General features: G+C 44.3%; 1 protein-coding gene across 3 annotated transcripts; it reads left to right on the forward strand.

Moving 5' to 3' along the window:
• The first annotated feature begins 3,487 nt into the window (after positions 1-3,487).
• Positions 3,488-22,940, forward strand: LOC111157275 (U3 small nucleolar RNA-associated protein 14 homolog A-like). 3 transcript variants are annotated; one of them, XM_022518568.1, is made up of 15 exons: positions 3,488-3,568; positions 4,842-4,917; positions 6,339-6,409; positions 7,551-7,615; positions 9,016-9,158; positions 9,460-9,615; positions 14,722-14,841; positions 14,940-15,034; positions 15,634-15,757; positions 15,841-15,918; positions 16,391-16,781; positions 18,661-19,067; positions 19,841-20,034; positions 20,164-20,263; positions 22,503-22,940. In XM_022518568.1, the coding sequence occupies exons 1-15, from the start codon at positions 3,543-3,545 to the stop codon at positions 22,773-22,775; spliced, it is 2,319 nt and encodes a 772-aa protein (XP_022374276.1). In that variant the 5' UTR covers positions 3,488-3,542; the 3' UTR covers positions 22,776-22,940. The 3 variants fall into 3 exon arrangements, 2 of the variants coding, with proteins under 2 accessions (XP_022374276.1, XP_022374277.1); XR_002641289.1 differs by having other exon boundaries at positions 3,500-3,568; positions 19,841-19,942; XM_022518569.1 differs by lacking the exon at positions 6,339-6,409 and having other exon boundaries at positions 3,506-3,568.
• Positions 22,941-23,155: the final 215 nt, after the last annotated feature.

Here is a 23,155-nt window from a genome sequence, read left to right on the forward strand (position 1 = left end):
GTATCTCCACTTAGGTACCTTACATTCAAACCTCAAAAGTACTAAACTGAACTTGTGATCTCACTCCCCAAATCTGTTCCCTCCATCATTAATCTTCTACATCTTAACAAATAGTCTACTATACTTGTTCAGGCCAGTGATGTAAGCATAATCTTTCTCATTCCCTTACCTCCCACATTCCTCTGATGGGTCCATCAGTGACACTATCTCCTATTGCAAACCATCACCATCTCCTGCTGTATACTACACCACAGCAGCTTCCCGACTGGTATCCCTGCTTCCACTTTTGCCCAGCCCCAACCCCCAATGCATTCTCTGCACAAACGCCAAAGCGATTTTAGTAAAATTTACATTATATCACTCTCCTACATAACCCCTACCTAACAAATAAATTGTGGCCCATTTTATGTAAAATCCGAATTCTACCATGGCCTACATGGCCCTACAAGACCTGAATCCTGCCCTTCTCTCCATCCCTCTCCATTATATTTACTTTCTTGTTCACCACCATTCAGCCACACTGGCCTTTCAGTTGCTAAAATATAGCAAGTTCTTCCCAGCCCAGAAGGCCCTCTAAGTATACATTGTTTCCGTTGCCCAAAACACTCTTTCCCATTCTCCACAGTGCTGGTTCCTTCTCTTCCTTTAGGTCTCAGCTGAAATGCTGCATCGCTGTTTCATAATTCTACGTAAAAGGGGAATGGGGCAGCAATCCAGTTAGAGCTGGAAAAGGGGAGTACCTAGGGAACTTGCCTCAAAGCTGCATTTGCATAGCAAACACACAGTCTTTACTTAGATTAAGTATAGATCAATAAAAAATGTCAATGTTTTCTTAAAAGGCTTTTATTCATACTTCCTATAAGATTAAGAGAACATCATCTGTCCAAAAAATCTAATTTGGAGTGCCTTGGGGGGAAGCAGCAAGCAATTCCAAAGAGATTGGGGAGGTAGACAAGGACCAAAGAGATTTTTATAATTTTATCTTAAAGGTGATGAGGGTCTATTTGCATCTTTTCGGTTAGGGGTGCGACATGATCAGACTTACAGGATTGAAAGAGGAGAGACTAAAGACTGAAAAGTCGGTACAAAATGATTATTATAACTAACATTCATTGAGCAGTTAGTGTATGACAGGTATTATACTAAGGGCTTTCCATTTATTTGAGTGCTTTACGTGTATTAATTCATTTAGTCCTCACAACTACCCAGTGTACTATCATACCATTTAAAGGTGAAGAAACAAATAAATGGAGAAGTTAAGTGATTTACTCAAGAATTACAAAGCTAATAAGTGGCAGAGATAAGAGTCAAATCCAGACAGTCCAGTTCACAACTCATCCTATAAAGGCTATAATGCCCCCCTTCGCTTTAACAGTCTTCAGTAGTACCACAGGCTTGAAATTGCAAGGGTCTGACGGATGATGATGGAAAGGTGGGAAGATATTCAAGAGAGATTCAGGAAGTAAAACCAACAATGTGAGAATCGGGGGCACCTGGGTGGCTCAGTCTGTTAAGCAGCCGACTCTTGGACTCTGGATTTCAGCTAGAGTCATGATCTCAGCATCGTGAGTTGGAGTCTCCGGTCAGGGTCCGCAGTTAGCGGGGAGTCAGCTTGAGATTCTCTCTCCCTCTCCCACTAGCCCTCCCCCTGTGCTTGTGTGCTCTAAAATAAACAAACAAATCTTTTTAAAAAAACACAATGTGAGGGGCGTCTAGGTGGCTCAGTCGTTAAGCATCTGCCTTTGGCTCAAGTCATTATGACCCCGGCTCAGGTCATTATGATCCTGCATCATTGGGCTCCCTACACAGCAGGAAGCCTGCTTCTCCCTCTCCCACTCCCCCTGCTTGTGTTCCCTCTCTTGTTGTCTCTCTCTCTGTCAAATAAATTAATAGAAAATCTTGAAAAAAAAAAACACAATGTGAGGAGCAACTGTGAAGCATAAGGTAGAGAGCAATCAAGGATGATTCTCAGACTTTCGACTTGACCAACTAGCAGTTGATGGTGCCAGTCATAGAGATGTAAAGTGCGGAACCCTGGTGAAAAAGACAGAAGTTTATTAGATACTTCATGTCTGATGTGCCTGTGGGACAAAAAGGACTGCCAGGAAACCATCAGTGATACTAGTCTGGAACTCAAGAAAAAGATCTGGGCTAGACATACAGATTTTGGAATTCTCATACAAGTGTTAAAAGCTTAAGAAGAGCATGTGGAGGGTCACCTGGCTGGTTCGGTCAGTGGAGCATGTGACTCTTAATCTCGGGCTGATGAGTTCAAGCCCCACATTGCATGTAGAGATTACGAAAATAAATAAATAAATAACTTTTTTTTTTTTTTTTAAAGAAGAGCACGTGGAATAGACAAACAGGCTGAGAACAGAGCCTGGGGAACATCATCATTTAAGGAATAAGTACAGAAAAAGTATCCAGCAGTGAAGACTGAGGAAGATGGCCATGAAGCTAAGATGCCAGGAGAGAGTGTTGTCATGCAAGCCCAGGATGGAGTTTCAATACCAACAAATTATCTATAATCCCACGAGAAAGTCAGTCCTATGAAGCCATGGAACATGTCTGTTTTGTGCACCAGTGTATCCCCTGTGCCGAGAGGCCTGGCACACAGTAAATGTCAAAAACATTTCCTGAGTATGAATAACGAAAACCAACCAACAGTATCAAATACCACACAAAGTTCTGGGAAGACAAAGACTGAGTGAGAAGTGTCCGTTTTATTTAGCAACCTAGTGTGTCACTGAGGATCTTGTTCAGAGCAGTTTCAGCGGAATAGTGGGGCAAAAGCAAAATGGAAGCGGGTTAAAATAGAGGACGAGTGTGTTTTCGTATGTTACTTTTCCGCTTTTTAATTTAAAAAAAAAAGTCTTAACACTGGATGTGAAGTGAGGAAGTTGCAGCCACCAACACAGCCCATTCTTGGAAGAAGCTCTGTTACCTAGGGTAGGTGGAACTGGAGCTGCAATGACCAGGGAGCACAGGACGAAAGAGGATTTTTTTCCTTAGGAGGGGAGGAAACTTGCTTCGTTCACCGACGAATCTCGGGGGTCTAACACAATGCTGGCCATTTCCCTGGCGTTCTAGAAAGCCTCGAGCTGGCCGATGCCGGACTCGAAGGACGCTGTGGAACACGGTCGGGCGTGGGAGCCTTTCCTTTCGGATCAGGCAGCGACAACCAAGGCTTGGCCGGTCCCCGACAGCGCAGCGCCCTCGCCCTAAGCTCACCCACCTTGGGCCACGAGGAAACCACAAGCTGGGTGCGCGGACATCGGCGCTCCCCGGAGATGACGGGGAGTAGGCGGGGGTGGGGGGGGGAGCAAAGCTCCACCCGCTGCCAGGCTTTAAACTCCAGTGTCCCCGTCTCCAGCAGGCCCCTCCCGAAGCGTCTCCAGCCTCTTGTGTGCCTTGGGGCGGGGCGGAAGTGACGCTACACGCAGCGCGTGATTGGCGGAAGCAGAAATTGCTTTGCGGCCGGCACGGAAATTGCTTTCCTTTCGGCTTCCGCTCCTGGCCCATGTGAGAGACAGGCTGCTGAGATGAGCGAGGTCGGGGCTGCAGAAAGGTGAGGAATAAAGATCGGAGCGGCGGGGTCTGGGTGTCGTTGGGGCTGGGTCCCCCGACTTTTGAAATTTGGAAGCCGCCTTTTAACAGACGACAGTTTTTCCTCTTCCAAGACCTCACCATTCATTACAATTTCCGCGATAACATCCTTGAAAAGTCCTTCTGATTTAATTTAATTCACTCCCTCCGCTTCCCAGTTTTTTAGCCTCATCCCTGTTGGTCCTGATGCGGACTCTCCCTCTCCAGCTAATTTGTTGCACTTTCCTCATCACGTGACTCTGTTTGCTGCTGCTGCCGCCGAGGCGCATTTAACTCTGCACTGGGAGTGCACGTTATAAATTCCCCTTATCTTGGAAACCTTTGCTAACTGGAGTCATTCGTGACATTTTCTCCTCTGATGTTTTATCCCCTCCCCCTGATAGGGGAACTAAATATAATCCGTTTAGTAAGGGTTGCCTTGCAAAGATTGGTACATACTGTTAGGTAGTAGAATCTATAATTTGGTTCAGGGTACCAGTCTCCTTAGTTAAGTACCTACTTTGCCGAGGAAGCCCCAGGAAACACTGTTAACTCAGCTGCTTTCGTCCAATTCTTCCTTTCCCCATTCCTGGGAACAAGTGATCAACATGTCACTTTGGAGTAAGCTGCACCTGTAAAGGTGTCTACCATTTGGAGGATGCTTAGAAATCTTAATGGAGAAGCGCCTGGGTGGCTCAGTTGGTTAAGCGGCTGCCTTCAGCCCAGGTCATGATCCCAGGGTCTTAGGATGGAGCCCCACATCGAACCCCCTGCTCAGTGGAGAGCCTGCTTTTCCCTCTCCCTTTACCTGCTGCTCTGCCTACTTGTACTCTCTATCTCTGTATCAAATAAATAAAACTTTTAAAAAATTATCTAGAAATATGAATGGTAAAACTGCATGGCCTCAAGGGCCAGCAACAGTGCCTTCTATCACCTTACCTAGAGTCTGAGATTTTTACAGCCTCCCAGAAGTCAGTGGAAAATGCAGTACCAATCACTGAAGAGAGTTAGCTCTTTTTCATTCCATGCAGTTCTGTAGGGGGGGCACCACCCACTGCTCACCCCATGGGGATGATGCCTGACTTCATCCTAAATTTAATGTTTTGGCAAATTTCTGAAATGCCCATACTGCTTGGTTTGTACCTCTTCCAGGGGATGGGGCCATTCTATGCTTAAATACTGAAGTTATGTTTTAGAGATTGTTGTAATAGAAGTTATTTCAATTGATAATATTTCTCTTTTATCTCCTTTAACAGCCTTCTGGCTTTAAGCCAGCAGGAAGAACTAGAGGATTTGCCCAAAGACTACGCCTTGAGCCCCAGTGAAGATGAGGTGGGTGACAGCTGCTAAACTGCCTTCTCTGGTTCCCCTTCTGCCTCACAGGGTAGACAGCACATTCCTCAACAAAAAAATGGTGGCAACATTGTTTATATTTTTCAGATCTTGCAAATAAATTCCAAATGGTTATTTAGTGTTTCACGTATAAGATATTGTATTAAGTGCTATGGAAACTTGAAGACTGCATAACATACACTGTTTCCAAGTTGCCTAAGTATAGTTGAGTATATAAGACCAAAATACATGGCCTTCATTTTATGATTTCCCTATTACCCAAGCTTAGATTTTTGTAGAGGTATTTAATTACGTATCTTCCTCAATTTAAGATAGCATTACATCCTGACAAATGCATCATAAATGGAAAATATTATAAGTTGAAAATGCATTTAATGCATCTAACTACTGAACATCATAGCTTAGCCTAGCCCACCTTAAACTTGCTCTGAACACTTATATTAACCTACAGTTGGGCAGAATCATGTAACACAATGTCTATTTGATAATAAAGTGGTGAATATCTCATGTAATGTATTGGATACTGTACTGAAAATAAAAAACAGAGTGGTTGTTTGGGTGTAGAAAGGTTCTACGTATATCAGTTATTTACCTTTATGATCATGTGGTTGACCAGGAGCTGCAGCTCATTGCCACTGGCCAGCATCACGAGAATCATATCCCTTGTTGCTAACCTGGGAAAAGATCAAAATTCACAGTTAAAATACGGTTTCTAGGGACACCTGGGTGGCTCGGTGGGTTAAAGCCTCTGCCTTTGGCTCAGGTCATGATCTCAGGGTCCTGGGATCGAGCACCACATTGGGCTCTCTGCTCAGCGGGGATCCTGCTTTCCCCTTTCTCTCTGCCTACTTGTGATCTCTGTCTATCAAATAAATTTTTTTTTAAATTTAATAAATAAATAAATAAATAAAATACAGTTTCTACTAAACGTGTGTCACTTTCTCACCATCACAAAGTCAAAAAATTGTAAGTCAAACCATCATAAGTAATGGACTGTCTGTTTCTGACTGGAATATACATATATGTGATTAAGCTGGCTCTCCAGCAGATGCTCTAGGAATTCCAACTCTCTATTCTCTTGACAAAACTACTTAAAATGTGTTTTTTAAAAATGTTTCTGTGTCAGACCATGCTATATATTCTATAGAGAAGCATTCTCATAGCACTTTTCTTCTCAAGACTGATTAAGACAGAGGCATGACATTAGTTACAGATCACTAGGCACTATGGTCCTTATAATGAAGGAGTTTGGCTTTTAAAGCAGTTCTTTGAGCTTGAATGCCTGTACACTAGACCTCATCTGATTCCCCAATCCTCCACTGACCAGAAGAACAAGAGATTTCTATGCTGTCTTTTCCTTTCCCTTATTGTTCTGGTGGTTTTTCCTTTTCTGTGTCTAGGTGGACATTGATGGAGAGAGAAAGCATCAAAAGCTTCTGGAAGCAATCAGTTCCCTTGATGGAAAGAATAGGTAACATTCTCATCCGTTTGGACAGGTTATAACTAGCTGATTTGAGCATCTGGCTCAGTCATTTGAGCGTCTGACTCTTGGTTTCAGCTCAGATCATGATCTCAGGGTCCTGGGATCAAGCCCAAGTTGGGCTCTGCCCTCAGCATAGAGTCTGCTTGTCCCTCTCCCTCCCCTCTGCTCCTCGCCCCCCTTGCTGTGCTCCTGCCGCATCCTCCCTCTCTCTCTCTCTCTCTCTCTCTCTCAAATAAAAATTTTTAAATAAATAAAGTCTTAAAAAAACATTTATTGAGTGCCTAAGACAATGAAGACAAAAGTGTCAGCATATTATTAAGAGCATATACTTTAGAAACAGATTATGTAACCAAATTTTTATCCCCTCTGCACCTAAATTTCTTCAACTAGAAAATAAGATTAAAAATATTACCTACCTCAGAGGGTCGTGACATTTAAATGAGTGAGTAAGTATAAAGATCTTAAACCAATGCCCAGCATATAATAAGCATTATGTAATTGATAGCAATTATTGTGTTAGGCCTTTGTGCATTTGAATTCTTAATCCATACTTAGAGTCTTTTGAAGTATTGACTAGGAACTACTCATCCCCATTAGAAAAGCTAATTGACTTGTCCTAAAGTCATTCTGCTCATAAGTGGCCGATCCAGGATTCAGATCTAGGTATGTTTGAAACCACATCCAATGCCTTTTCCACTGTGCCTACTTCATATTGCCTTGTGTTTTTGAGTGGCTGAGTCTACATTAAGAGATGGTTAGACAGGGCGCTTGGGTGGCTCGGTGGGTTAAAGCCTCTGCCTTCAGCTCAGGTCATGATTCCCAGGGTCCTGGGATCGAGCCCCGCATCGGGCTCTCTGCTCCGTGGGGAGCCTGCTTCCCCCTCCTCTCTGCCTGCCTCTCTGCCTACTTGTGATCTCTGTCTGTCGAATAAATAAATAAAATCATTAAAAAAAAAAAGAGAGATGGTTAGACAACCAAGTCTAGACTAGGAACAGATTTCCTGGTTTCTTTGTGACAAAACCTGATTCTAGAAGAGAAATACATGAAACCAAACCCTGTTTGAAAAGAGAAGTGCTTTCCCCAGCAAAATATGGGGAAATGTACTATATTCTGTTTTGCCTAATTTCAGGTGGAAATTGGCTGAGAGATCTGAAGCTAGTCTGAAGGTGTCAGAGTTCAGTGTCACTTCTGAAGGTAAGTTAACAAAGGAAGCAATTTATTCATGGAGCTTGTGAAGTTAAAAGCATAGTGGTCATTTCACCCCCACCCCCTGGAACTGTTTGTGTTATGGTTAATGGATCATACCATAAATACTTAACTGAGTGGGTGAAGAAAGATGGGCATGAGTTTCTTCCATTTCTAGAAGAAAGATGTGAAGACCACAGTCAAGGTCTCCCACTCATGAGCTACTTCTGCGGTACAGGGACATGACTGAAGGCAGCTGCTTCTCACTAGCTTAATCAAATTCATGATTTTATTTTCAGTTCTTACAGTGCTTTGATTTTGGACAGGCAGATAATCTGCTGGAGCTCAGAGAAGTCAAGTTACTTACTCAAGGACCTTCACCTAGTACAATGTTTCTCAGCCTCTTTTCTTTATTATTCCCTGAGAAGCCTTTTTAGACTTTTTTTTTTTCATTACCTCTCCCCCACCCCACTCCCACCCGCCCACAGCCAGGAAATCAGATAACAAGGAATAAGTTTTGTTGGGTAGGGTTGAGCTTTGGGGGAACACAGAAGCTGGGAATATCTAGGATTTTTTTCACCACTCCCCCACCTCCAAAACCAATTTTCATCCCTTCCGTGGGTGAGAGATTTCACCCCTAATGTGAATACACAATCTAGTAAATTGCAGAGTTGGGATTTTAACCTGGATACGAAGTCTAGATGCCATATCTTTTTCACCATATTCACAATTTAGGCAGCTCCAGTGAGTTCTAGGTTTCTAGTAACCACTAATGTAACCCCTCGGAACAAATAACAATGTATTCTTCAAACTTGTTCATTCAACAAATACTTAACATATTTCTACCATGTATCAGTTTCAGGATAGCTTAGATACTGGGGCTACAATGAAGAATAAGATGGGAGAAACGCTTCATGGAGTCTAACATTCTAAGGGAACATCAAGGGGAAGATATAAAACATTGTGATGAAGTAAAGTGACTGAGTGGCTGCTTTAGTTTGACTGGGCTGTGTCCTTTAGAATGATGTGGTTCTAAGTCTAAAGGGGAGCCATTGGAAGATTTTCAGCAGGATCCTGACAGCCTGTGATTTACAGTTTCAAAATAACACTTTGGCTGCTGTGTGAAGGATGAAGTACAGCGAGGCAAAAGTAGAAGCAGAAAGACCAAGAGAAAAGCAAATGTATTTTTAAAATAAATAATTTTCTCCTCTCTTCCACCCGTCAACATATTTGGGAATGTAGGAAAGCGATGGTGTCACTATGGCTGGCGGTTAAAGTAAGAGAATTATTCCTGCTTCCCTAAACATTGGCCTGTCTACCAGCATTTTCTACTGAGGTGTCTCCCTATGTTATGTGGAGATTTTTGCCTCTCTTCTCAGTCTGACCAGAAAGTTTGGCCTTTTCTGCAGGATCAGGAGAAAAGCTAGTCCTTTCAGATCTACTTGGGCCTGTTAAAACTTCATCCTCATTGGCTGTTGTGAAAAAGCAACTGAATAGAGTCAAATCAAAGAAGACTGTGGAGTTACCCCTTAACAAAGAAGAGGTTGAGAGGGTGAGTTCTAGAGAAAGTGGTCTATTAAGGGGAAGAAATCGGACTGACAAGGAAAAATAGGGTAAGAAGGGAAGGTGGGGGGAAGCCTGGAACATGGTCGGGGTGGGGGGCTGTGACTGCCACGGAAAAGATTAAAATGCACCTCCGAGGGAATGTGTCCTTAGACGTAAGCAAGAGCTACTCTCTAATGTGCTGACTCTTTCTTGGGCTAAGAACCATTGGCTCCTGATTCCCTGCTGGACCTTAGAGTTCAGTGCTTAATTTTGTGGCTCTTTCCTTTCGTGTACTTTGCCTGCTTCAGATCCACAGGGAAGTGGCATTCAATAAAACCTCACAAGCCCTCTCCAAATGGGATCCCATCGTCCTGAAGAACCGGCAAGCAGAGCAGCTGGTTTTTCCCCTGAAGAAGGAGCAGTCAGCCTTTGCTCCCATCGAACATGTGCTCAGTGGCTGGAAGGTGAGTGCCACACCAGGAAACTGCACTTTGGCAGGTGAGATTGATATGACTGTACCTGGTAAACCAAAACCCCAGCTGCAGTCTTTAGTTTAGCAGTCAAGGAAGGGAGAGAGGGGGTAGAAAGACTCATGGTCAGTCCTGCACTACATAGAATCACCCTGTAGTCGCCCTTCATCCATTTGTAGCACACAGCGCATGGTTATTTCCATGTTTTTGTGTGAAAGCATCTGACTGCCTATAGAGAGGGAACAGGGTCATGTTTTCTTTTTCACACCCCAGTTTTCAAAAATCTTTTACAGCCACATTATGATCTAGGGAAAATCAGGAACTCAGCGGTGTTACTGAGCCTTAGGAGGACTACATATGAGCAGAGGAACCAAAGTTTGCTTATAAAGGACTACCACATTAACATATAATGTATCGTGGGGCATGACTAGCAGTTTAGCAAGTAACTCATGACTCTGATCTACAGAAAATAAAAAAGTTATCTCAGAGCTGGGTTGTCCAAACACTAATCCCTGGCAAAATTTTTATTTGTCTGAACTAAAAAGGATAATTGTGAGTATGAGAGATTTAAGGTTACCAGCTCTTCTTTACTGTGAGGTTAAGCTTTCCATTTTAATAGCATCAAAATAGCTTTTATGAAATGATGGTGGTAGTAAATGATGGCGCTGGGGGTGGAATGGTAGTTATGCCTTTGTTGGTAATCCTGTGTTGGTCACCAAAGTCTCAGTTTTTAGTCTGTGAACAACTTCAATTAGATTTCCTTTTCCAATATGTTATTGCTCATGGAGTCTATAACGGGATATTCTCTCTTAAGTAGGAATAATCAAGAACAGCAATGCCTTGGGGTGCCTGGGTGGCTCAGTGGGTTAAGCCTCTGCCTTCGGCTCAGGTCATGATCTCAGAGTCCTGGGATCCAGCCCTGCATCGGGCTCTCTGCTCAGCAGGGAGCCTGCTTCCCCCTTTTTCTCTGCCTGTCTCTCTGCCTACTTGTGACTTCTCTCTGTGTCAAATAAATAAATAAGTAAATAAAATCTTTAAAAAAAAAAAAAAAGCAATGCCCAAACTATGGATAGATGCCATCTTCATGCTTCTTCTTTGAATCTTCTATGCTTTCTAAGAATCCAGAGATAATAATGTTCTATGTGTCAGGAACTTGAGCTAATTAGCGCTAATCAAAGTAAATGTGGCTTGCTGTCATAGCTAGACATTGAGCAAGTTGTTGCGTATTACAGGGCTAAGCTCTGTTTCAGATATTGTTGTTGAAGTCGCTATCATTCTCTTTCTAGGATGCTTCCTTTTCCACATGAAAAAGAGATCAGGTTTAAAGTGGCTGCAGGATGGAAGGGAGACTTTAGGAAAAAAATTAAGAGGTAATACAATTTGTAGGATTCAAAAATAAAAAGTACAGAAGATATATTGTGAAAAGTCTTTCCCCACCCCTGTCCCCCATCTGCTCATTTTTACCCCAATACTCACTCAGAAATAACCACTTTTGTAAGTTTTTTGTTGTTGTTAACCTAAAAGTTTCATTGCTATTCTCTTTTTTTTTTTTTAAATCAAAAGAGTAGTAGTGCGCTACTGCACATTCTTCTGTACCTTTTTCCAAATGACAGTGTCATCTTGGAGATAGGTGGAAAATGCCTAGTTGTTTATTAAACATGAGATGGTGGAGGAGTAGGTTGCATTAAGAATGGCAAAACCTGTATTCTCCAGGAACTCCCTGTGCAAGACAGTGGAGCCCCCCCCCCCAAAATGCTATCCATAAAACTACTGTACCATTTATTCTAAGACTCATTTTTTTAAAGATTCCATTTCTTTTTGCGAGGCGGGGGGAGAGATCACGAGCAGAGGGGAGGGGCAAATGGAGAAGGAGACCCCCCCACTGAGCAGGGAGCCCAGTGCAGGACTCGATCCTAGGACTGTGGGATCATGACCTGAGCCAGAGGCAGACGCTTAACCAACTGAGCCACCCAGGTGCCCTCTAAGATTCATTTTTGAGAAATTAGGCCAGTATGGCACAGAGCAGTAAGGAAATGGTTAGGTTGGGGAGTGCTTTCTGGTTAGCAACTGAGTTATCTTCTTATAACTTAGAACTCAAAGTACCAAGGACTCTGGAGATTAAGAATCCAGAAAGTCTACAATATAGTTTTGGCCCAGCTTCCTAAAATTCCATTTCACTCCAAGAATATTTAAATGGGATAATGCATGAGAAAGCATTTGTAAACTGCAGAGTACTAGAAAACGATGTAAGGTACCTTCCCAGCCCCTAGCAGCCTACACTGGCATTACCCAAAGTGTTCTCAAAAACGCTAGTCTCTCAATATGCCCCCCAAAAGGCAGGGTTCCGTTGCTAGAAAACATTGCATGCCCCTGCTGGAAATTGGCAGTTCATAATATACACTAGCATTTTAAAGGCTATGAGAAGACACTAAAGAAACCTCTTTGACTTACTCTAACCCAGAGTGTACAAATAAAAATCAAATAAATTTAATTTTAAACCTTAAAAAAAATAAAGTACATCTAGTTAGCTGATGAAGAACATGCTTTGGGAAGAGCTGGTCTCCACTACTGCCTCTTTACTCTTACCTTCTTTCCCTAACTGAATCTTGTCTCAGCGGGCATTAGTGAGAGGCCTCTGAAATGCCAAATCCCAAGCCCTCTGAGGCTTCAGCCTGTCGGACACTATTGACACATCACATTGGTTTAAAAAAACAAAAAAAACAAAAAAACAACCCTCTCCTCCCTTAGCGTCTGTGATGACCTGGTCTGGTTTTTTTTTTTTCCCCTTATCTATCAGACTTTTCCTTAGTTCCTTTTATTATTGCTCTGTAAATTCCATGGCTTTTGGCTGTCACCCGTATATACTGCACATCAGTCTAGATGCCTTCTTCTGAGCTCCAGTCCCATATTCCATGCAACCAGTAGTAGGCCTCGTCTGGGTCTCCCGTATGCACCTTAAACTTCACACACAACAAAGTAAGCTTGGCATTTTCCTTCATTCTGTATTTGAGTCAACAGCATAACTCACTGCCCCAGTCCCTTAAGTTGGAAACCTCAGCCATCTGATTCTTCCTCTTTCTACCCCTCCTTCACCTTCCCCTTTCCCCCCTTAACTGCCACCCCTCCCCAGCCCACATAGTGGGCTATTCGTGTAAATTTTCTCCATAATAGCTCTCAGATCCCTGGTTCCTCTTCTCATTTTCACCTGTCATTTGGCCTTTACATATAAATCCTTACATGATCACCAGGATTTTTTTCTTTCCAAAACACAAAACTGATTGTCACTCCCCTGCTTAAAATCCTTCAAAAGGCTCTCTACTTAGAGAATGAAACAGAAGCGCCTAGTGTTTTTAACTACACTGGACAAAACATTTTCCCTTACATATCTCTCTGTATATCTGTTTTTATTTACACTCCCCTCCATTTGCCCCCGCCACCCTTACAGAATTGTACTTAATGCCTCAAAACCTAAATCAAAAAGTCCTTCCCCAAGCCTAACCCACCTCCTAATTAAAATTACTGTTCACGGGGCCACTTGTGTGGCTCAGTGGGTTAAGCCTCTGCCTTCCCTGCATCGGGCTTTCTGCTCAGCGGGGAGCCTGCTCCCCCCCCTTTCTCTGCCTGCCTCTCTGCCTACTTGTGATCTCTCTCTCTGTCAGAGAAATTTTAAAAAATAAAAAAATTATTGTTCACTTAGTTTGTGATAGCTCCTATGGACTAACATGTGGCCTGTTATGTTGCCAGTGGTACATGTGTCTTCCCTCTGAAAGGCTACGAGCTCTATGAGGACAGGAGCAATCTTAATCAATTGTGTATTCCTAGCACCCTGCACAAGTGCCTGGAATGTAGCTACAATCAATAAATGTTTGCAAATTGAATTGGAGGGAGATTACAACATTGTAATATAAATCATTTTGTAGCCTGTGATTGATCACTACTGCAAATACTAAAAATGGAAGAACGTGCACCTTTTCCATTCAGTAGAATAGGTTTATGGTTAAATCAATAACACCGTGTAACATGTGGTGATCTGTGTTTATGCATTTGTCCAGATATTTGTAAATTTAATACCCACCATGATGTATATGGCTGTTGAAGAAAACCACGTATAATACATTTGTGAGGTTTGAAACTGGCTCTGTTGCCTAGGGGTATCTTTGTGCCTTGCCAAAGTGGACCGTGGCATGATCAACCTGATTGTTTTAACCATGTTCACAGTGTCAGTCAAGCAGTAAACAGCATCTTTTGCTGACGTGTGAAGTAACTGGTTCAGTCCATTCATTTCATATATATATAGAGACTACCTAGCATGCAAAGTTAACTGGAAACTAAGGGATTAGAACCAAAATTCGAAAATGACTAGAGTTAAATTTGAACTGTCAGGAAGCTAAGACCTAACCTCCCCCTTTTTTCTAGAAGTGTTCTTTAAAGGAAGCTTATAAGAGTCTTAAATTCCTTTTTTTAAATGATTTTATTTATTTATTTGATAGAGAGAGAGAGCGAGAGTGAGCATGAGCAAGGGGAGGGAAGAGGAAGAAGCAGACTCCCCGCTAAGCTCAGAGCCTGATGCGGGACCCCATCCCAGGACCCTGAGATCGTGGCCTGAGATGAAGGCAGACGCTTAACCAACTGGGCCACCCATGCACCCCCGAGTCTTAAATTCCTGACTATACAGTAATGCACATACATACTTCAAATATACGTAATATGGGGACCATTTTGTTTTTTCCACTATCAAAACTGACAGTATGGTACTGTTGTTCCTCCATCCTGCCAGCATTTACCTTAAGGGCATCCTGCTTTGATATTTAAGAGAATGGTATTCTGTTTTACATATTTTGATAATCTGAACAGAGTGATCCCCTTGATGATAGAGAGTAGCTTTAGAAGCCCCTTGCTGAAGTTGTCTTAAACCAGAAGAAAAGTGAGGTTTTATCTACACCGCTGAACAGCGAGACTGGAACCCATTCTCTTGCTGTAACAGCCAATCCTTTCCAGTTTGTGATTCCCATTATAGTATAAAGTAGATGGTCATAGGATTGTAAACAGGGAGGCTAGGAGCATGGCTTAAGACTTGGAATGTTCTGTTACCTCCTTAAGGCAAGAACTCCCCTGGAGCAGGAAGTTTTTAACCTCCTCCATAAGAACAAGCAGCCAATGACAGACCCTTTACTGACTCCCGTGGAAAAGGCCTCTCTCAAAGCCATGAGCCTGGAAGAGGTAAGTGTAACAGGCCCTTTGATACATCCAGATGTGCTCTATTCCTCCCATCATTTGCACTCAAGCCCAGGAGTCACTGTGAATGTCATTCATTGTAGGCTAAGATGCGCCGAGCAGAGCTTCAGAGGGCCCGGGCCCTGCAGTCCTACTATGAGGCCAGGGCTCGAAGAGAAAAGAAAATCAAGAGCAAAAAGTAAGGAGGCCCCTATTGACGTGGCCGTGCGTGCGCCCTGGAAGAAAGTGATGTGGCTAATCATGAGTCCGTAGGAAAGAACCTTGGACGTAGCAACTGGGGTCATGTGGAAGAGGTCCCAAATAGGAGTGACTAGCATTTTTTTTCTCTCAGTCCAACCTCATAGTTTTGCCTGCTTCGGTAGTGCCCTCTCCTCTGGCTTTGGCTTTCAATCTTGGTTTTGCTAAAAAGAGGACTGTTCAATTACTTTCTCTCCCTTCCAGGACATCACGGAGTGGTTCTGCAGAATGAGCTCTGAATTCTACAGCTGTTGAGGCCAGTAGGGCTTCCTTCCTGCCTTTTGGCCTCTTTGGAACTTCTTCTACTCTTGCCTTGCGCTCTAGAAGCAGAGGGGACTCTTTGCTCTGCAGAGGTGTGCCCCTGGGGGCTGCAGGGACGGAGAGGCTTGCCAGTCCTCTCAGGTCCCAAACTGGTTCCCTATAGTCAGCCAGCTCTGTGATGTCCATTCTAGCCCCTGCATAGGGAAACCCCTTGGGGAGCGGGGACACTTTTGTGTGTGGCATCAGTGTTGCAGCTAAATCTGCCCTCTCACCCTGTAGGTATCACAAGGTCCTGAAGAAAGGAAAGGCCAGGAAAGCCCTCAAGGACTTTGAGAAGCTGCGGAAGGTCAATCCTACTGCAGCATTGGAAGAACTGGAAAAGATCGAAAAGGCCAGAATGATGGTGAGGCTGCCTCTCGCCCCCATCCCTTGAATCAGCTTTCCCCCCAAAAGTGGTAAGGATCTCACTCTGCCCTTTCTTTCCAGGAGCGAATGAGCCTTAAGCACCAGAACAGTGGGAAATGGGCCAAGTCAAAGGCAATTATGGCCAAATATGACCTGGAGGTAAGAGATCCTCGGGGTGAGAGAAGAGATGGAATTGGAGGACAGAAAGGAAAATCAGTCCATAAGGATGCTAGCAGAAGCAGAGTTGGGGAAGAGCCCTGAGGAAGAATGGAAAACCAGGATTCTAAAAAGGCATCAAAAAAATCTCTAAGGCAGAGAGGAAAAGAACCAGGAACAAGGTGGAAAAGGAGAGATGAAAGGGAAACAGCATTGAAGGCAAGTCCAGTTAAAGGGGAGAGGAGCTTTTTTTTTTAACCTTGTTTCACGTGTTGATTTTCTTGAGGACAAAGAATTTGTCTCCCATTTTATTCCATAGCTATTAACACAGTGGTATATGTGCAGTTTAAACAGTAGGCACCGGTAAGAAATACTTAAGTCAAATTGAGAGGAGCCAGCTTTATGAAATGAACCAGGAAAGGTGTCGTTGCAGTCACTAATGACAAGGCGCTCGTGCTGTGACTTCTTCCTCCAGGCTCGCCAGGCTATGCAGGAACAATTGGCCAGGAACAAAGAACTGACGCAGAAGCTCCAGGTGGCCTCCAACAGTGAGGAAGAGGAGGAGGGTGTGGAGGAAGAGGGTGACCTTGTCCCTGATGCAGTGAATGAGATCCAGATGGATGCTGACGGACCGAACCCCTGGATGCTCAGGAATCACTCCAGAGGCACGAAAGAGGCCAAAGGCCAGGACCCTGAGCAACTTCCAGATCCTGTGGCCCATGAGGCTTCTGAAAGTGAGGAAGAAGAAGACAGACCAGGGGCGGAAGAAGAAACTTTGTTGAATGAATTTGAGGAAAGGCGATCACTGCGGAGGAAGTCTGGGCTCAACCAGGATGCCGAGCCAGTGAGCAGACAAGAGCCCAAAGGTAAGTTGTGGTGGACCAGAATGGAGAACTGCTCAGTGCTAGTGTTTTGGACGGACCAAGAGAGGAAAACTCCATGCACACGTGCAGCAGAGTCATGAGGCTTTAGGGACTTTCCAGAGAATACTGTGAGCCCCTGAAGAGAAGACAGATTAATATAATAGTAACCGGTTTTCTTCAAAGGCATTTAATACACAGGCATCTGCATGGCTGTACAAGGTGTATCTGGACATGTTTTTGCTCTTGAGGGCCTATGGTCATCAGAGACAGAACCACTCCATCCTTGAAGTAAGGGAAGAAGCTAACATGACCGGTGCCCACAAACCAGACCCAGCTGCATGTGGTAACAGTGAATCTGGAAGGCCGTTCGCACCCACAGAGGCCGATTTTGAGGCATTATGAAATTTCTTCGAAATACTGCTGCAGTTTTCGGTTTTGTTTGTAAAGTAGGGGTGGCATTTTTAGCACTTAATGATGTCGGTTGATATGTGCCAATGTGGGGTGAGACTTTTCTTGATGGGAATGAAGGACTCCACAGGCTACATGACAAATGAGAATTGTCACCCCATGCTCAGACTCAATTTGTGTATTATATTTTCTGTTATCTTCAAGAGATTTTATATTAACAACCTTAGCACCCTTGAGACAGGTCAGAAAGTTCCCATTCTGGAGAGAAAGTCTGCTTAGGAAACTACATTCAGAAATCGCTTGGCTGTCTGGGCAGATTTTTGGGTCTGATTTTATTCCCTATAAAAATAATGGGTTCAGATGATGGCAAGATTCTGTTTTTCCGCGAAAACGATTTTGAAAGAACTGTCGTTTAGAATGTATTATAGGACCTTTACTTAGGGTTCTCAGCTGGAGAGTTCTGGGATTAATAGTTACAGGCAGTCACTTCCAAGAGGCCTTTGGAAAGCAGCATTGTAAGCCGAGATCAGGGGAGCAGTCTTTATACGACCCCGGGACGCAAGCCAAATCATCCTGGGCTTCCTCAAAAGCTAATTCTCTTGCTGAATGTGTAGAGCAGTTGGTTGTGGTATGAAAGGTGGATTTGGACTGCCTTGGATGATAAATTAATAGAATATTCCCAAACGTTCAGGCAAATAGTGTCCTAAAATAGTGGGAAGTTGTGGACCCCAAATAAAATGAGCCAAGGACCTTGATCTTTGCGGAATATGCGTACATGTGTCCAAAGGGCACATATAAGTTGCTTTTCAGAGGCTTCAAGCCAAAGCTAGGGAGCAGGATGAACTTGGGAATGGAAGCAACTCAAGTCAAGCAAAGAAGAGTTTAGAAGTGTGTCACTGCCATATTTCCCTCAGGGCTGTCAGAGCCTAGTGGTATTTGCTCAGATGTTGCTGGTGACGGGAAAATGCCAAGCAACCTGACTTGGACACAGCAGATTATGAAATGCTGCCTTCAGATAAAACAGTGCTGGATTTGGTTGGGACAAAGAGGAAATGACAGTGTAAATTACAAATAATAAATTACAGTGACGTTGCATTCAGAGGCTACCTGTTAAAACAGCTTTTTTAAAAATTTGGAACTTGGGGCCATCTCTCCAGGCGGGGTTTACTGCAGGGGGAAATGAAACCACAGTTCCAGTTATGCAGTGAGTCGCTGGCATAGCTGGGACTAGGACCCAGGACATCTGCTTCCCAACATGCTGCTTTTAACTACTAAACTCTATTGCCTGCTACTTGATAGGCAATGATTAGTGAACTCTGCAAGAGATGTAGCGAATGGAATCCTCTCTTCCCCGTGGTGCCGAGCCCCATGAATGGGAGCACCTAAATGCTCGCTGTTGAGTGTGCTCAGTAAATGCTGCGTGACGAGGCAACTTCCAGCCTCCTTTTCTGACCGCTTTCCTTTCTTCCCCCAGATTCTAGCAGTCAGGAGGTGCTGTCTGAACTGAGGGCACTGGCTCAGAAACTCAACAAGGAAAAAAATCAGTCTGGGAAGCAGAATATGAGTTCCACGAGGACAGTTCCAGTGGTCCAGAGGGAGGGACCTCCCAAAGCAGAAGAGGAACCCCTGTTGCTGCAGAGGCCAGAGAGAGCACACACTGTGCAGGAGCTAGAAGAGCTGGCCAAAGAAGGATGTTTTCAAAATGAGGAGGTCCCCAGGCCTGGCAGGGAAGGGCAGCAGACGGAGAGGAACCCAAATACTCAGCCTGGTGTTCCCAAGGAAAAGAAAAGGAAGGAGCAAATGATTGATCTACAGAACCTCCTGACCACAAAATCTCCTTCTGTGAAGTCTTTGGCCATTCCCACGACAGTGGAGGAGTTGGTGAGCAGAGCTGGGGGCATGGGCCATTGTGGGGGATCAGAGCTGGTGCAGAAAGTTTCCTTCTTGCACGAGGAGGAGAATCAGTGAAGTTTTGTGGTGCTGGGGCACGTGTCAGTTGAAAGGCCCAGAGCAGCACACGACCAGGCTGGTCCCGTGACCGTTCAGTAGACACCACTATGTGAGTGCCGCTGAGACTCCCACATCTTAAATCCTGAGCTACCAAACCCTCCCTGGGGCGATTATAAACCTGCCGTCAGAGGAAAGAGAGAGGCACTCAGAGCTCTGACCAGATCCCAGGCAGGACAATTCAAAAGGTGAATCATTGAGCTGTTGCCAAGGTTGTGCTCTATTCACTGGGACCTGAAATGGTCCGAGACTGTCTGATTAAGTAATTGAAACTGCTCCATTGAAGAGCCCTGGCTCCTGTCTTTTCAGGGATATAAGCTGGAGGACACCCACGTTCTGGCCAGGCCCCTTGGAGCTCCTCCTCCTAACACAGGCCACTCCTTCTTCTATGCTGCAGCTTCCTTACTGAAAGTTTAAAATTGTGTCATATGATAATGAGTTAGGGATATTTACCCTAGAGGAAAGAAAATTGGAGCATGATTGGCTACTGATGCATTTATATTGCAAGACCATCATTGTTCAGCGCTTTCCCCCTAGGGGGCGCTAAAATGTCACAACCCAAAATTCAGGTGTTCTCCCTAGGAACCACCGCGGTTCATCCGTGGCTCTTAAGGCAAGCTGTAGCTCTCATTCCTGCTTTTTCCTAGGAAGATGAAGAGGAGAGGGATCAAAAGCAGATGATAAAGGAAGCTTTTGCCGGGGATGATGTCATCAGAGACTTCTTGAAAGAGAAGAGGGAAGCTGTGGAGGCGAGTAAGCCAAAGGACGTGGACCTGACTCTGCCTGGCTGGGGCGAGTGGGGTGGTATGGGCCTAAAGCCCAGTGCCAAGAAGAGACGCCGGTAAGAACAGGGAAGAAAGCCTGTCAGAAGTGCACCAGGTTCTTCCACTTTACCCTCATGCGTCCTCCCTGCCCTTTTGACCGAGTCCTTAATGTTTTTAGTCAGACATCCTGCCGTTCTGCTTTCCAGGTTTCTCATTAAAACCCCTGAGGGTCCTCCAAGAAAAGACAAGAATTTGCCAAATGTGATTATCAATGAGAAGCGAAATGTCCATGCAGCAGCTCATCAGGTGAGGGAGAGAGAAACCCTTTGCTGCCTAACTCTCTTGCTTGAGAGGAATATTCTAGTGCTCTGTGGTCAAGAGGGATGTGTGATCTTGACCACAGAAACAAAGCTGTTCTCTTTACCACTGACTGGCTCTGAGATGAATAACTCCAGATCAATTCTGGCATTTTAATTTCTGACTGGGAAGAGGTTGAGGTTTAAAGGAAAATCTTGGCAGCAATAGCGAAGCCCCCAGATTTGAGATTTTAGCTAGCACCCCAGACAATTCCAGTGCAGACAGGTCTCACCAAGCTAAGAATTACCATTCCTCAGGCTTGTATTTGTAGTCAGGATAATGTTGAGAGGCCATAGGTTTGAGCTGCATCTTAAGAAAAATGAAGACAAACCGGTACGCGTTCAGGACAGCAAGTGGAATTAAAATTGTGTCCAATGACAAGCCAGGGATATTTACCCAAGCAAGAAGCAAACTGGAGCAAGATCGTGGTCTTCAGGCATATTGCAGGCTGTCCTGTGGAGTATAGTCACATAAAGTAGCAGTTGGGAAAAACAGAGTTCAGCTTGAGGAGAAACTCTCTGGTTCTCAGTCGGTAGAGCATGCAGCTCTTGATCTCAGGGTCACCAGTTCAACCCCCACACTGGGCATGGAGCCTACTTTAAGAAAAAGAAAAAGAAAGAAAAGAAAAACTTTCCACCGGTCCAAAGGGCGAATGGGTTGCCCCGGGGATATGAGCATGTGTAGAGGGGACTCAGGAGTAAGACTGGCCTCGATGACTTTTATGTTCCCTTCAGTTCTGAAAGTCTGTGACCCTGAGACCTGTCCCCAGCCAGTATAATATTGAAATGAGTTGTAGTTTTTCTTCTGAAAAAGAGGGGAAACTGTTTAGTAGGTACAAAAGAGAAGTAAGAAATTACCATTCCAGTAAACACTTTACTGATCGATCTTTGTGAACCAATCCCTGCGGAAACTGAATTGTAACCAGTGTAATCCCAGTTGTAGATCTATAACCACAAAATAGGCAATGATCACTAGGATAGAAGAGAGAGAAAAGGGTTAAAAGGGTGCTTCACCAGGACAGGAAGGGCAGTGTAGACCTCAGTAAAATCAGGAGTCTTGCCTTTGAAAAAAAAAATTACAGTCACAATAAACTGACAGTTTTCCAAGAATCTCCCTGATTTTCCTCATCTTTTTAATAAGCTATAGACTGCAGGTCCCAGCATGCAGTAAAGTACGCTTCAAGCTGAAGGAAAAAAGAAAATCCTCCCAAGACTGAGTATTTTGCCCAGGTGTCTTTTTTTTTTCTCTTACTTTACATGACATGCACAGATCTAGGTAGCAACCCCACTAAGACATAAGACATCCCTTAACCTAAAGAAAACTGCTTCCTTCACTACCACCAGGACTGCCTGGTAGTGCTCAGCTTCTCGAGTGTTCCACTGAATATCTCCAAAGACTACTGATTGTAACTTTCTGGTTTTTCTGCTTGTCTTTTTTTTTTCTTTCCTCTTCTTTGGCCTTCAGGGGAGGTGTTTTAAAGATTATTACATAAATGTCTGAAGGTACCATTTTTGGAGTGGAAAAGAGTACTAAACAAGGAAAGGAGCCCTGGGTTCTATTCTCGCTCACTGCTCATAATTTACTTGGGTAAATCACTTCCCCTCTCTAAGCCAAATTCTGGGGCCAAGGGAGATGACCTTTGCCATTATGTAGGGCCTTCCAGCTCAGACATTCTGTGATGCCAAAAGAGGGTGAAGCTAACTAAGCATCAAAGCCTGGTGTAGTTCAGGATTCATGGTCAACCTCTGGGTTCCTTAAAATGTCAGTCCTGTGTATCAAGGAGAAGAAAGCAAGGAATAAAGAGCTTGAAGAGGGTAGGAGGGTCACAACATTGACAGGGACCCACAAGTGCCCAGACATGTCTTGCAGTCACAGTTTGGTATAGGAAGACCCACTTAGGGCCAGCTGCAGTTGTCCAGCTCCCCCTGAAGCTGCGGTAGTGTTCCTACACTACAGGGCAGTGTCAGGGTGGGTTTTCAATTCCTAGATTGTTGGGTAAGCCTGGGGGGGGCAGATGTTCTCAAGCAGACTGGGGGTGTTGGGGATGCCTTGACACCTCAGGAGCTTCGCTCACCACAGCCACATAGAACTGTGACCTGGGCACTAAACTCCTGGCCAGTTGCCATTAGAGTTTACGAGCTGCACTCAAGGCCTGGCTCGTGACAAGTCATTCTGCCTTCCTTTCCAGGTGCGGGTGCTTCCATATCCATTCACACACCATCAGCAATTTGAAAGGACCATCCAGACCCCTATAGGATCTACATGGAACACGCAGAGGGCCTTCCAAAAGCTGACTACGCCGAAGGTTGTCACCAAGCCAGGTCACATCATTAAGCCTATAAAAGCAGAGGATGTGGGCTACCGGTCTTCCTCAAGGTCGGACCTCTCTGTTGTACAGAGGAATCCAAAACAACTCTCCATACGTCACAAAAAACAGCTGAAGAAAAACTCTGTAGATTGAGTTGCTGGAGGAGTGACATCTTGGTTCCCAGAACTAGGAGCCCTGACCGCTCCTCCATTGGCCCGATTTGACTCCGAGCTGCAGGATCAATTGCGAGACTGGCTTAGCACACTGTAAGTGTAGTTAAGCCGCATTTTAGAAATAAATGCATTTTTATCTATTTAACTAGAATGTATTCTGTGTTGTCACAAGTCAGGATACCTTTGGGTGATCCCCATGGCATTTCTCCAGTCACATTTGTCAGGGAAACCTCACTTTCTCACCAAGGATTATGCAGTTAGTCCTAATTTAAAGTAGAGAGAAGTTACCAGAGCCTATGATCTGAAATACGTATCAGACACAATCCCCTAGAACACACTCAAAGAGTCAGGGATAGTGAC

Source organism: Enhydra lutris, unplaced genomic scaffold (genome assembly GCF_002288905.1).
Source record: "Enhydra lutris kenyoni isolate GAN:26980312 unplaced genomic scaffold, ASM228890v2 scaffoldscaffold53, whole genome shotgun sequence".
Classification (NCBI taxonomy): domain Eukaryota; kingdom Metazoa; phylum Chordata; class Mammalia; order Carnivora; family Mustelidae; genus Enhydra; species Enhydra lutris.

What these genes read in the sequence shown, in the direction of transcription:
- LOC111157275 (XM_022518568.1), top strand. Translation starts at nt 3,543, where the DNA reads ATGAGCGAGGTCGGGGCTGCAGAAAG. An exon ending in GAGGTCGGGGCTGCAGAAAG is followed by an intron (nt 3,569 to 4,841) that starts GTGAGGAATAAA and finishes CTCCTTTAACAG; the next exon opens with CCTTCTGGCTTTAAGCCAGC. An exon ending in ACAAAGAAGAGGTTGAGAGG is followed by an intron (nt 9,159 to 9,459) that starts GTGAGTTCTAGA and finishes TGCCTGCTTCAG; the next exon opens with ATCCACAGGGAAGTGGCATT.